Below are 15,607 nucleotides of genomic sequence, written 5' to 3' on the forward strand. Positions count from 1 at the left end.
AAAAAAACCCCTTGAAAAAAATCCTCTTGTACCTCCTCCGACGAGAGCCCGAAGTTCTGCATGAGTCGGCTACACGCTTACCAGTACACACATACTAATACTAGGTGTTTACTAATGTAAACCTATACACCACCCGAAAGGTAGCGAAGGTTTACACCCCTATCAGTTGATTTCATTCATTTTTAGCCTGAGCTAGAGCGAAGCCTATTAGTGTGCATAGGAATTATACGTGTCTGCGCAAACTCGACACAGAACTAAATCAGAGGGGTTCTGCTTATTACCTCCAAAAACATACCCTCGAAAATTCTCCTTCCCTGAAAAATTCTCCCCAATAGTAAAATTGAACAGCCAAAGGGAATTGAGACAAATGAATAGAACGAAGGGGAGTGTCTAATTGTACATAAGATATTTTGAAGGAGGGGTGGTAGGTCATTCGGTAAGGAGGAGAGGCAGATGCCTCAAAGAGTGCAACTTAATGCCAAAACATCCTAACTCTCATTGGGGCTTCAAATATATAGAATTAGTTCAAGGATGGGGGAGGTGCAAACTGATATCTAGTCCCTCTTGATTTCTGGGAATATTTCTGGTCTAAGCCTTTATTGTGAAACTAAAGAGTAACATTAAACCCAAAAATGTGTAGAATTCATTCTGAATAGAATAGGAACACCCTCCCAGTCATCCCTTCCTCCGTTCTTCGTAGTCGTAAAAACTTCAGATGATGCTAATTCGCTCGGAAGTTGAGAGTTCAATATCTTGTTTTAAAAGTTAAAAGTGATTTTGAGCAATTCTATCAACTGAGAAGCCACCAACAAACCCCTTGTCCTACAAACCATTTTGGATATCTGATTGATATTTTTTACCTATTTTGTTCAGAATGTTTGAAAAAGTAGACTAAGCAATAACAGTTTATAGCTGTTTTCCCAATCTAAGTATCGTGTTGTCTTTTTCTTAGCTATTTTTAGGGGTCATATCCGTTTTATTACATTGAGGGATAGTAGGAGATTAGGAGCACAATATAGGGGGCACAGGGGACAACTCGCCACACCGAGGTTTATCATATTGGCATCTTGATGATTCATCTAATTTAAACACATGCGACCTAATAATGTGGAAATGTTTTCATCAGCTAATTACCATTTCTGCTAAGATTTTTTTTTGCATTAAGATTGGTATTATGTTAATTTCCATGTGTAATTTTCAATTCACATTACTATGTACCCTTTCTAAGCAAAAATTTTGTAAATCATTAGTGTTTGAAAACTGCAGCACCGCCAGTGGTCTTCTGTGGTTAGCAAAAAGTTTTTCGCCTAATCAATTTCGTTTTACTTCCGAATATGTTTTGTTTATTATATTTTGCTCATATTAGCCTATTTTTTATTTTTCTAAGCGAACGGGTGAGATTATAGAACTTCGTCTTGAGCCCCTGACACTCTTGGGGTTTTGTGAACACGTGCCCTAGCTGGCTTTATTTCTCCTTGATGAGATAACCCCCACAGTTGCTGGGGGTAGGACTGTAAGCTGTGCAATTTCCCTTGTAGGTTTATAGTATTTCTTATGAGAAATATACGGGGTTTTTCCGAAGGAATTTTCTGGGGGGGGGATTTTTCATGGGAAGAATTTTCTTGTAAAGTTTCCGGGAGAGTTTTTCGGAAGAAATTTTGAAAAGGGGGAAAAGGGATTTCTTGGCGTTGTTTGAAAAACGGTGAGAGATTATATAAATCAAAAAGTTTTTCAACCCAAAGTAAGAAGAAACACTAAAACGTAAAACGAACGGAAATTATTTCGTGCATAAAGGGGGCTACCTCTTCCGCAACCGTAGCTCTTTACGCTAAAGCTTGACTTTTTGTCACAATTCTTTAAGCAAGACTGCTCAGACACAAGTGGCCCTTGAATATGAATGAAAAGTGTTTTTATAGCACTTTAAGACTTCAGCGTTACGAATGAGGGTTGAGGAAAGGGTGGCTTCCCTTATGTACGGGGTAATTTCTGTCTGTTTTAAGTTTTAATTTGCTCCTTACTTTCAGTTCAAAAAAACGTTTTTTTTTGTTTATTCGCACTAACTTTTTAAAAGACTCACTCATAAAAGCAAGCAAGCAAAGCAAACTTTCGCATGCAAACCGATTAGGGTTCGCGTAGCGCAGGTGCCGATCTCCTGATTCTCAGCCCTCGGCCGGGGTGCAATGCGTGGTTGGGGGCAAGCCATCCGACGCTTTCCCGTGCTTTTCCCTAGATTTGAATGGTATAGAAAGTAAAAGGATTTCTTAATTATAATGCAGCAATCGTTTGAAGGAAAAATATCCAGAACTTGGTAGTTTTTCTCAATGAACTTGCACAGAACACTGTAATAGTTAAATAATTAATTTTGTCATTAATTTTGGAATGAACTCATTCAGCTTGGCATCTAAGAAATATTTGACTCTTGACTGTAAAAAAAAAATTATTTTTTATTTTTTGGTTTTAATCCTTAATTTTCAGGAATGCCTTGAGAATAGCCTTTGTGAGTATAAGAGTTAGCTCTGTGATGCCATAACTACATAAAAACAGAAATTGGGCTTTGCTATGTTCGCTATTTAACAATTTCTTAAAATAATTTTTTGGGAAAACTAAAATAATTATATCCTATTTGGATTTTCCGAAGTGACACTAAATTTAAAAAGAAAAGAAAAAAAAGATCCAGTTACAAGTCTAAGATATTGTTTCGAACCAGACCTCATAAATTAGTTTCGAACGGGTTATGAAGATTTGCAAAAAAATAAATTATGGCAACAATAAAGTAAAAAAAGAGAAAAAGCTTACAAATCACTTTTAACAGTTTCAGCTTACTAATTGAATCCGGAGCTGAAAGAACTAGAGCGAAAATTATAATTTCGCTTTAAAGCCACAGCTTCAAGAGTATCTCGTTGTGCGTGACATAAAAAACATAAATAAAATAAATTAAAACTATTGTTCAAAGAAATATAAATAATCTTAAATTCCTTGACAAAAAAATATATTTTTATAGATAAAAAGAAAACAACTTTCATGGATCGACAAGAAGCGTGGTTTACAAAAAGTAAGAAAGACAATATTAGGACTTGTTGAAACTTTTCTGTGATATGAGCTTTATTTCTTTCAAGAAAGAGATTTAACATCTAACTACAGGGATCACAGAACTACCTATAAAATAGTGCGACTCAAAAAAATTATCCTTATATTTATTGGCTCAAGTTTTTACCCATGAACACAGGAGGACGAATTAGGTTTTAAAAAGACTGGGTTATTTGGCTTTCCTTTCTGACAAAATTAAAGACATAAGCCAATGAAATGAAAGCGCACTTTTTAACACAGAACTAAAGGAACCTAATATCTCTTTTTCTCCTAAATTTAACCATAAAGAAAGATCGATACAACTGCTATTCCATACAGCTTCCAGTAAGTTTTTTTTTTATTTCTGTATATGCGTAAAACCTGTTCAGCCCTATTTATTAAATGGTAAAATCAGTTTACCAATTAAAATTAAGGAATGACATTAATATTTAAAGGGAGAGCTAACCCCTCAACCTTGATTTTACACTAAAGTTTGCTGAGATCTGTACTGAAAGCGTTTACAGTGTAACATATAAAGTTAGTGAGTAATTGCAAATATTTACCGATTGTTTTTCAAAAATTTCCAGTGGACGTTATATTTCGTATAATGAATAGAGGATCAACCCCTCCATTCTTCAGGCTTTGCGAAAAAAAATTGTTCCTTTCTTATTGTCCTACTGTTAGAGCATCCGCTCTTAGAGTGTTCGGGAAGCCGGTCAAACTATATACCAAAGACGAGAGATTAAGAGGAATGCCAGCTTCTATTATTTTACAGAATTTGTCCAAAATATCCTTCAAAATGAGGGTATTTAGGAAAGAAATCCCCCCTCCCCTTATACATTTGTCTGAGGACTAACAGAAAGTTAGAAAGTTTGGACCTAAAAATACACTTTTTGAAGCTTCGAAGCTTCGAAAAAGAGAAAATTCAGAGAGAATTCAGAGAAAATTCTAAGAGAAGCTTCAAAAAAGAGAAAATTCAGAGAATTCAGAGAAAATTCAAAGAGAAGCTTCAAAAAAGAGAGAATTCAGAGAGAATTCAGAGAAAATTCAAAGAGAAGCTTCAAAAAAGAGAAAATTCGGAAGCGTCCCACAAAGAGAAAATTCACTGAACCTCCTCTCTAATATCTGATATGCAACTATACATTAAGGTACATATTTTATGAAGCCTCAAATGAATCAACTCAGTTTAATAAAGCTTAAAAAGTATCGTCTACATTAGCTGTTTATTTTTATGGACCGTATTCGTGTTTAAGAGCCTGTGCGCCACCGTGCAATAATAAGACCCCTAAAGCGGACCAAAATAATCGTTTTAAACCAAAGAATAGCAGATCTTGCCACTTTGCTGGAACGTGGTTTCTTTTGCTACTATGAAAGAGCACTAAAAATATCAGTTTTCAATTTTCAAGGACTACTGGTTTAATCCGATCACCTAAGAAAACAAATGCAGAAAGGAAAACCATCCTTTTCATAAAATATAATAAAATTTGACAATTCTGTAGATAGAGGCATGTAATAGGATTTTGTGTGTAGATATAGGCATGTAATAGAATTTCCTTTGCTACTATGAAAGAGTACTAGAAATATCAGTTTCCAATTTTCAAAGACTACTGGTTTAACTCGATCACCTAAGAAAACAAACACAGAAAAAAAACCCATCCTCTTCATAAAAAAATAATAAAATTTGACAATTCTGTAGATGGAGGCATGCAATACGATTTTGTCAGTAGATAGAAGCATTTAATAGGCATATAATAGGATTTCCTTTGCTACTATGAAAGAGTACTAGAAATATCAGTTTCCAATTTTCAAGGACTATTGGTATAATTTGATAACCTAAGAATACAAATGCAGAAAAAAAGACCGTCCTTTTCATAAAAAATAAAATTTAACAATTCTGTAGATAAAGGCATGTAATAAGGTTTAGTGTGTAAATAAATGCATGTAATAGGCATGCAATAGGATTTCCTTTGGTACTATGAAAAAGTACTAGAGATATCAGTTCCCAATTTTCAAGGACTACTGGTTTAATTCGACCACCTCAGAACAAAAATGCAAAAAAAAAAACAACAACAAACCATTTTTTTCATGTATATATATATATATATATATATATATATATATATATATATATATATATACAGGGTGACTGAAAAAGATGCGTACCCATATTTTATTTGATAAAAAATCTATTTCTTAACGAATGCCTTTTCTGGTGCAGGACGTAAAAGGTGAATCTATGGATGATTGTTTCCAGCTATAGTTGCCCCAAAAATGTCTTGGACAAATCAGCAGAAGATATTCTACCTGCGGACCTATTTTGCGACAAAATCATACCAGAGTGTACAGGTTCAGTTTCGAATACGTTTCTATTGTTGCAACTTTACACCAAAACCAAAGATTGTTAGTTGGGTTACGCAGTTTAGAGAGCATGAGACTACAGTGGACTTATGTTCTAAAACTACAGAGGGAACTTATTCAGGCAGGAAAAAGAGTGCAAATACAGAAAAAAACATTACTGCAGTGAGGGACTACCCTTTCCCTTGCTGTTCAACTAAACGTGTTCAAATAAACGTATGAACACGTCGTAGTAAATCCCTTGTCATTCCGAGTTCTTGTCTGCGTCTAAGCTCTGATTTCCTAGAGCTGCGTCTTTCTGAGTCCGTCACTGCAGCAATGTTTTTTTCTGTCCTTGCACTCTTTTTCTTGCCTGAATAACTTCCCCCTTCGGTTTTAGAACGTAAGTCCACTACAGTCCCATACTCTCTGAACTTCCTAACAAAACTAACAATCGTTGATTTTGGTGGAAACTTGCGACAATGGAAACGTTTTCGAAACTGAATCTGTACACTTTGGTATGATTTTGTCGCAAAATAGGTCCGCAGGTAGAATATCTTCTGCTGATTTGTCCAAGACATTTTTGGGGCAACTATAGCTGGAAACAATCATCCATAGATTCACCTTTTACGTCCTGCACCAGAAAAGGCATTCGTCAAGAAATAGATTTTTTATCAAATAAAATATGGGTACGCATCTTTTTCAGTCACCCCCCTGTATATACATACATATATATGTATATATATGTATATGTATACATTGTATTGCTCCAATGATCCTAGAATATCGGGGAGGGCTCATTTCATCCTACATTAAAAGTCTAGTGTATAAATTTTTGGGATAGGGAGGGGAGGCAAATTTTCTGCTGGAAGTATATTCCACGGGAAGAATTTTTCTTCGGAAGGGAAGTTTCTGGGGGGGGGGTGAATTTTTCAGGGTAAATATTGCACTGGGGGAACTTCAAGGAATTCTATCACAAAATTCTTCTAATTTTTGTTTGTCCACTCAATTTTACATGTGGAGGTGTTAAATGTAATTGCCTGGGGTAAATTTTTTACCAAGACTGAATTGCTTAGAGAAAATATTAGTGGGAGGAGGGATTTTTCTGAGAAGGTCGAGCCAGATTTCCTGGCATTGTTAAAAAACTATCAGAAGTTAAATAAAGAAAACAATTTTTTTGAACTGGAAAAAAAAGGATCAAGATTAAAACTTAAAACGAGCAGAAATTATTACGTATATGAAGAGGGTTGCCCCCTCCTCAACACCTTGTTCTTTACGCTAAAGCTTTATTTTTGCCCAATTCTCTAAGAACCACTCTGAAACAGAACGTCCGTTTAATTAGAACATTAAGAAGTTTTCTTAAAAGCAATAAAAACTGTAGCGTAGAGAGCGAGGTGTTAAGGAGTGGGGTAACACCCCTCATATACGATATAGTTTCTGTTCGTCTCAAGTTTTAATGCTGCTCCTCACTTTCAGTTGAAATATATGTTGTTTCTTCGTTTAATCTTCACAATAAGTCGGCCCTTATATATATATATATATATATATATATATATATATATATATATATATATATATATATATATATATATATATATATATATATATATATATATATATATATATATATATATATATATATATATATATATATATATATATATATATATATATATATCTATATATATAAAAATAAGTTGTCTGTCTGTGGATGTGTGGATCAGGTGACGTCACCTGAAAAAACTGGATCAGGTGACGTCAAAACTGAAAAAACTAAAAAAAGGCAAAAACTACAAAAAAAACTAAAAACTAATAAAAAAAAAGCTAAAAAACTAAAAAAACTATAAAGGTAAAAACCAATAAAAAACTAAAAAAAAAACTGAAAAAACTAAAAAAAGGCAAAAACTACAAAAAAAACTAAAAACTAATAAAAAAAGTAAAAAAGCTAAAAAACTAAAAAAACTAAAAAAACTAAAAAAAGGTAAAAAACTAAATAAAAAGAAAAAAAACTAAAAACTAATAAAAAAACTAAAAAATCTAAAAATCTAAATAAACTAAAAAAGAAAAAAAAAGGAAAAAAATAAAGGAGAAAAACAAAACTAAAAAACGAATGTATATACAGACCGGTACACCGGGATACAAATGACGACCGGGACACAGGGAATATAAATGACGACCGGGACACAGGGACACAACTACAACGGGGACACCGGGGGAAACAGGGGGATATAAATGACGACCGGGACAAAAAAACTAAAAAGAAAAAAAAACTAAAAACTAATAAAAAAACTAAAAAATCTAAAAATCTAAATAAGCTAAAAAAGAAAAAAAAAGGAAAAAAATAAAGGAGAAAAACAAAACTAAAAAACGAATGTATATACAGACCGGGACACCGGGATACAAATGACGACCGGGACACAGGGAATATAAATGACGACCGGGACACAGGGACACAACTACAACGGGGATCTATTTATATGCAAAGACAATGGGACAGCAAAGAATGTTGTATATTCGCAAGTTTTACGTAGTTAAAACCATATATATATATCTATCTATATTCACAGGTGGGACATAGGGACACAACTACAATGGCGCGTAACTATTATGGCGCGTAACGACTTACGCGCGCGGGGGGGCTTGGGGGGGCGCGAAGCGCCCCCACCAACTGGGTGTTGGGGTGGCGCGAAGCTCCACCCCAACAGCTAGTATATATATATATATATATAAGTTGTCTGTGGGTTATGTCTGTCGAGTGACGTCATGTCATCATGTCGTCACGAAGTTAGTTGTCGTCATGTTTGTTATGACGATGACGTCATTAAAGGTATTTAAGAAAATCGTTAAAAGACAAATTTTTAATTGTAAGAAGATCGTGGACGGAAAAATGTTTAATTGTAAAATGACTGAAGAATCTACAATGGCAACAGCCGAGGAAGCTGCTCAAAGAGTCTATGCCAAAAAACTTGCGGCTTTATAGAGGAAGTAAGAAAAAAAAGCGTGCCGAGGAATCACAAGAACAGCAAGAAAACAGGCATATATATAAAAATAAGTTGTCTGTCTGTCTGTCTGTCGATTGACGTCATTATATGACGTCTGAATTATTTCATCATATACCAATTCAAAAACGAATGTTTTCAAGCCGAAGTAGCTGAGTTGGTAAAGCGTTATGTTCCAGGTTCCAGGTCTGAGAGGTTCCAGACTCGAACCTTGGCTTTAGCATTAATACAAAAGAAGAAAAAAAAACTAAAAAGGTAAAAACTACAAAAAACACTAAAAAGAAAATACTAAAAAACTAAAAAAGCTAAAAAAATAAAAAAATAAAAAAGAGGTAAAAAACTAAAAACTAAAAAAAAAAACAAAAAAGGTAAAAACTACAAAAAAAGCTAAAAAGAAAAAAAAAACTAAAAACTAATAAAAAAAACTAAAAAAAAACTAAAAACTGAAAAAGAAAAAAACTAAAGAAAGGAAAAAGACTGAAAAATAAAGGAGAAAAAGAAAACTAAAAACCGGGACACTCAATGAGAAATTACAGACTGGGACACTGGGACACAAATAACGACCGGGAGATATAAATGACGACCGGGACGCTTAAAGAGAAATTACAGACTGGGACACTGGGGCACAAATGACGACAGGGGGATGCCGGGGGCACAGGGGGATATATAAATGACGACGGGGACACAGGGAATGTTCGATTAGCAATCACCATCAACAAAGCTCAAGGGGAATCATTAGAACAATCAGATATAGATCTGAATACGGATTGTTTTTCCCATGGACAATTTTATGTTGCATGTTCAAGAGTCGGTAAACCTGACAATCTATTTATATGCACAGACAATGGGACATCGAAGAATTTTGTATATTCGCAAGTTTTACGTAGTTAAAAACATAGATACATATATCTTTCTATATTCACAGGTGGGACACAGGGACACAACTAAATGGCGCGTAACTAATATGACGCGTAACGACTTACGCGCCCAGGGGGGCTTGGGGAGGGCGCGGAGCGCCCCCACCAATATATATATATACATATACCAATACATATACCAATATATATATATATATATATATATATATATATATATATATATATATATATATATATATATATATATATATATATATAAATAAGTTTTCTGTCTGTGTGTCTGTCTGTGGATCAGGTGACGTCATGTTTCTGTGTTGACTGACGTCATGAAATTAGTTGTCGTCATTTTTGCTTTGACGATGACGTCATTAACGGTATTTAAGACATTTGTTCACGGAAAAATGTTTAATTGTAAAATGACTGAAGAACCTACAATGGCAACAGCCGAGGAAGCTGCTCAAAGAGTTTATGCCAAAAAACTTGCTGCTGATAGAGAAAGTAAGAAAAGAAAGCGTTCCGAGGAATCACAAGAACAGCAAGGAAAAAAGCCCGTTCTTTAGCCGGTTTTGCGGCTAAAGAACGCAAAACCGCGCAGTTAGATGAAAATCCACCTGGACAGCGAGAGTCAAAACATATCAAAACTGAAAATGATAGCGATGATGATTGGGTTTGGGATTTTGACTTGGATAAGGTCATCAATGCCTACCAGATTTAAGTTAAAAAAACAAAGGTTCGTCGATATGTACTTCATAGTGACTCTGAAAAATAAAGAAGAAAAAGAAAACTGAAAAAAGAAAAAAGGTAAAAAACTAAAAAAAAACTAAAAAGAAAAAAACACTCAAAGAGAAATTACAGACCGGGACACAAATGACGACCGAGACAGAGGGAATATAAGTGACGACCGGGAACCTCAAAGAGAAATTACAGACTGGGACACCCGGACACAAATCACGACCGGGACACAGGGAATATAAATGACGACCGGGACACAGGGACACAACTACAACGGGGACGCCGGGGGCACAGGCGGGATATATAAATGACGACCGGGACACAGGGATTGTTCGAATAGAAATTACAGACCGGGACACCGGGACACAAATGACGACCGGGACACAGGGAATATAAATGACGACCGGGACACTCAAAGAGAAATTACAAACTGGGACACCGGGACACAAATGACGACCGGGACACAGGGAATATAAATGACGACCGGGACACAGGGACACATCATTAGAATAATGAGGTATAGATCTGAATACGGATTGTTTTTTCCATGGACAATTATATGTTGCATGTTCAAGAGTCAGTAAACCTGACAATCTATTTATATGCACAGACAATGGGACAGCGAAGAATGTTGTATATTCGCATGTTTTACGTAGTTAAAAACATATGTTTATATCTATCTCTATTCACAGGTGGGACACAGGGACACAACTACAATGGCGCGTAACTAATATGGCGCGTAACGACTTACGCGCGTGGGGGGGCTTGGGGGGGCGCGAAGCGCCCCACCAACTAGGTGTTGGGGTGGCGCGAAGCGCCACCCCAACAGCTAGTATATATATATATATATATATATATATATATATATATATATATATATATATATATATATATATATATATATATATATATATATATATATATATATATATATATATATATATATATATATAATATATATATATATATATATAGATTAAAAATCCTTTTTAAGCGCTCTCCCCCTCTCTTGTTTTCTTCCGTTACAAAATGCCCAATCTATTGAAACCAGCTAACGGATTACAGTTCTACAAAAATTGAAATTTTGAAGGATTTACGGGCTTGGTAAGCCCTGGTTATTTAATAAATCAAATTTTGTTTTTGCTTTCAATATATTATCATACCCAAAGCAGTGAAGCATTCAAGCATTTTATAGACCAATAATTGGCTCGTTAAGTCCTGATTAACAGCTAAAGTTGCATACAACAGGCTAGTTTATTTAAAACATAATGTTTGGTAGATTTATATAGAACTATAAGGAATTTCCGTAGGGTAAAGAGGCTCATAAAAGCAATAGTTTTACCAGAAAGGTTGCCAAAAGGAACCATTAAGAAAATTAATTGTAGCTCACTTTTTGGAAAGGCAGGTTATACCTGACAGGCTAATAATGTTACCGATATATTTAGAACTTTTTGTATTTATAAATTTTGTGAAAATCATTTAATATATTTTTGTAAAATGAGAAACGGGCTTTAGACTAAGGAATTACAGGAAAAGGCATGTTATTAGCTGCTAAGGATCTCACATATTTTACGCTTACATTTAATTCCGTGAAGCATACTGAACAATCATATTTGTCCACCGCAATTTGTTAAGATTCTTCATAGAAGAGGACAGTGAAATATTGATTATATTAATTATTTATTGCCATGTAAAAATGCAGGGGTAAGCAAGCCTATAATCCTAGGTTTTTCTTATTTAGAGTGGGAGATGACATTGTTTATTTGGAATTTGGGATTTTTTAAGATGTGGTTCAAATGTTGGAACCAAGCCTCTACGAAAAAGAAACGTCGGTAACAGAAGGTAGTCTATAGCTCTATCGGTTGAAGTTTTTATCGTTAAATAGAGTAGGACTTAATATAGTTTACTAGGAATTGTAGTCTGAGTTGAGCTTTCCAAAATCGAGGTCCAGATTTGGACTAGAATTTCTCAAAATTACAGTCTATAGACCTGTTGGCTGAAGTTTATTCGTTTTTAACTTCTCTATGCCTCTTCTCTCCTCTAAACCTCTGATTTTCATCTTTTGATGGTCACATATACCTTTTGATTTTTTTTTGTAGTGATAGATTATCATTTTAAAGTCTATTACGATTTCTTCTTCAGTTCTTATTTTGCATTTTTTTCATTTAAAAAGGTTCGTTTTAAAAATCATTGAGTTACTGCTTGAGGCCAATAGAAAAATCTTTTTTTAAGTAAAGTTCTTTATCCAAAGCTGTTTAGCAAAGGTTTGAATAAGCATAGAACCCTGCGGTAAAACAAGAAATAGTAGCCTTTTTGCATATGCTATCTACTTTTCGTTAAGTACACCTAATCTTTTTGTAGATTGAAGTCCTATTATAAAAATAAGCATAAATCTCTGATTTATTTCCGTCTTTACAAGATAATTGACAAGTTTAAAACAGATTCTCACTTTCCAGAAATTTCGGAAGATTTAGAACGAAAGCTAGGTCATTGACAGAATTAAGAATGAACTAAGAGTACTTCTAACTATTACAATTTTTTTCACTCAAAATTTCACAGCAAAATTTACGAGCACGGTTCCTCAAGTAGGTAACAAAATAAAAAGGAAGATGACTAGACTGGTGCAAGTATTCTAATTTATGAACTGTTAAATAGTATTTCTCAACTAGGGGAATCAGGATTGTCATGTTCTTGTTTCGCTTCAGTTGTATCTTGTTTAACTGGTCTTTTATTTCTATATTGAGATCCAATGTATGAAGGCGATTGGTAATAGAAGCCGTTACTCCCTGGCATATGATAGCTTACGCTTTGAGGCACACGAGGCCGAACAAGGTGGTGAATCACAGGTCTAAATTGTGCAGCAGTTGAACGTATGAATGGATTAGCAGCTACAATCCCGTGATTACCTGTAAAATTGAATTTTGTTACCATACTTATCTTAAAGAGTTTTGAAAATATATTTGAGCTCATCATTTTGTTGATATGATTTATTGAGACTTCAGCTGTGCCTAACCGTAAACTTCCCGCTTTTTGTTTAGTGAAAAGCTTCTATGTGTACGGAACATCACACAAATTATATTGTTTTACCTATGAACTGCTATATAATCTGTTGAAAGATATTATTCTGGGTGCCTCTAGAAATATCTCTGTGGTTAGGTTATGGTGGATGCAATGAAGGCGTAAAAAGTAGAACAAAAAAGTCGCAGGTCCATTTTCTACAGCTGAAAAAAATTTGAAAGAATATAAATCTGTGAAATAAAACTAAAATATTTGAAGCTATGGTAACGACAGCTGTCAAGTATAACTCTGAAACGCTTTGCCTGACTCGTAAAAAACACTTTTTTGTTTAGTGAAAAGCTTCTATGTGTACGGTATATCACAAAAATTATATTGCTATACCTATGAACTGTTATATAATCTGTTGAAAGATGTTATTCAGGGTACCTATAGAAATATCTCGGTAGTTAGGTTAAGGTGAATGCAATGAAGGTGTAAAAAGTAAAAAAAAAGTCGCAGGTCCATTTTCTACGACTGAAAAAAGTTTGAAAGAATACAAGTCGGTAAAATAAAACTAAAATATTGAAAGCTATGGTAATGACAGCTGTCAAGTATAGATCTGAAACGCTTTGCCTTCTCGTAAAAACCACTTTTTGTTTAGTGAAAAGCTTCTATGTGTACGGTACATCACGCAAATTATATTGCTTTACCTATGAACTGCTATATAATCTGTTGGAAGCTGTTATTCAAGGTGCTCCTAGAAATATCTCAGTGGTTAGGTCATGGTGGATGAAATAAAGACGTAAAAAGTAAAACAAAAAAGCCGCAGGTCCATTTTCTACGACTGAAAAAGTTTGAAAGAATACAAGTCGGTAAAATAAAACTAAAATATTGAAAGCTATGGTAATGACAGCTGTCAAGTATAGATCTGAAACGCTTTGCCTTCTCGTAAAAACCACTTTTTTGTTTAGTGAAAAGCTTCTATGTGTACGGTGCATCACGCAAATTATATTGCTTTACCTATGAACTGCTATATAATCTGTTGGAAGCTGTTATTCAGGGTGCCCCTAGAAATATCTTAGTGGTTAGGTCATGGTGGATGAAATAAAGACGTAAAAAGTAAAACAAAAAAGTCGCAGGTCCATTTTATACAGCTGAAAAAAGTTTGAAAGAATATAAGTCTGTAAAATAAAATTAAAATATTGGAAGCTATGGTAATGACAGTTGTTAAGTCTCTGAAACGCTTTGCCTGACTCGTAAAAAAAGTAACAAAAATGTATACACATTTTTGATGTGCTTGGTAAATTTTTTTTTTGTAGAACTCCTCGAAAAGATACCCCCCTCCCCCCGAAAAAATCCCTAATACGTCCTTGGAACTATATAGTAAATAATAAGCTATACGAAACATTTGGTTGGATCCCACATTCCAAGGCTATGATGGAAGGAAAATTAAGATTAGTAGGTCAAGCATTAATGATGCAAGATGAAACATGGCCAAAGACTGGGCTTTTCGGCGATCGATTTGTAGCCAAAAAGTATATTTATTGTCTTATCCCCTAATAATTATTGTCATAGATTTTAAGTCCAGTTTCATTAATATAGACTGTTTTAAAAATAATTGTGGTGCTTAAGTAAAAAGTAATAATAATTATAATGGTAATAAAAAGAATTTAATATACACTTACTGATCATATGCTACAATGCCTCCCAAGATAACTTACTTGATGTAGTTGGAAGCATAACATAAAATTAATTATTTAAGTAATAAAATATGCAATAATTCTTAAGGTCCCACTGAAATCATTCTGTTGTGATATGCAGACCGTGAATCTCTTTTTAAGAACCACAGTCTAGGCCGTCCGTATGTCGGGATAAAGATCACAAGCCAATCTAGTAAGCTATAGCTACTTCCAAGAGTAAAAATTCATTAAATGTATTCCAAGTTAGGAGAAATTCTATATGAAAAATGTGGCAGCTACATTTATTTTATTTCATCGTTTTTCTTATTGTTTTCATACAACCTTAGAGCCGATTTTTAAAATGAGCACCTGGAAAAATATATCCACCCGGCGAATGGACAGTTGCTCCATGAACAGGGAGTTGAACAGGTCTTTGAGAGGGTCCTTCCGAATGAAGGTATTGCTGATCTGGTTGTTCATGCCCCTGAACAGGTGTTGAATAAGTTGGAAAAACGACTTGCGGTTGCTGTGGCATGCCATCATTAGGTGGTGCAGAAAAACAAAACATTCCTCCTTGAGGAGTCACACCAACTACAAGAGAAATTAGGTAAGATCGCAGTGATAAAAAATACAAAATTTAAAAAAACAACAAAAACAAACATTAGAATGAATAAAATGCTATTGCGAACATAATTATGACTGTGTTTCAGCTTGTGAGGTGGCTTCAGAAATTTTCCTAGGGAACAAACTTAAGAGGTATCTACAATGGGCGGAACAGGGGTAAAAATAAGTATTTTATCCCCCCCTCCTTCGTAGATTTAGGATAATATAATTTACTATTTTGAAAATATTTAACATTAAAAATCGTATTGGCTGTGAATGACGTAATTCACCATTGATTAAATATTTGAAGAACTAAGTT

At 34.4% G+C, this 15,607-nt stretch overlaps 1 protein-coding gene across 2 annotated transcripts in view; it reads right to left on the bottom strand.

The window, feature by feature from the left end:
• Window positions 1-12,391: 12,391 nt before the first annotated feature.
• The window catches only part of LOC136040888 (R3H domain-containing protein 1-like), a 105,699-nt gene continuing 102,483 nt past the window's right edge, over window positions 12,392-15,607 (bottom strand). For both annotated transcript variants that reach the window (XM_065725299.1, XM_065725298.1), the window contains exons 13-14: window positions 15,055-15,276; window positions 12,392-12,915 (exon numbers count right to left, since the gene is read on the bottom strand). In XM_065725299.1, the coding sequence (XP_065581371.1) occupies window positions 12,671-12,915; window positions 15,055-15,276 (467 nt within the window). In that variant the 3' untranslated portion in view covers window positions 12,392-12,670. The remainder of the gene's footprint in view (window positions 12,916-15,054; window positions 15,277-15,607) is intronic.

This window comes from Artemia franciscana, chromosome 21 (assembly GCF_032884065.1).
Source record: "Artemia franciscana chromosome 21, ASM3288406v1, whole genome shotgun sequence".
Lineage (NCBI taxonomy): Eukaryota > Metazoa > Arthropoda > Branchiopoda > Anostraca > Artemiidae > Artemia > Artemia franciscana.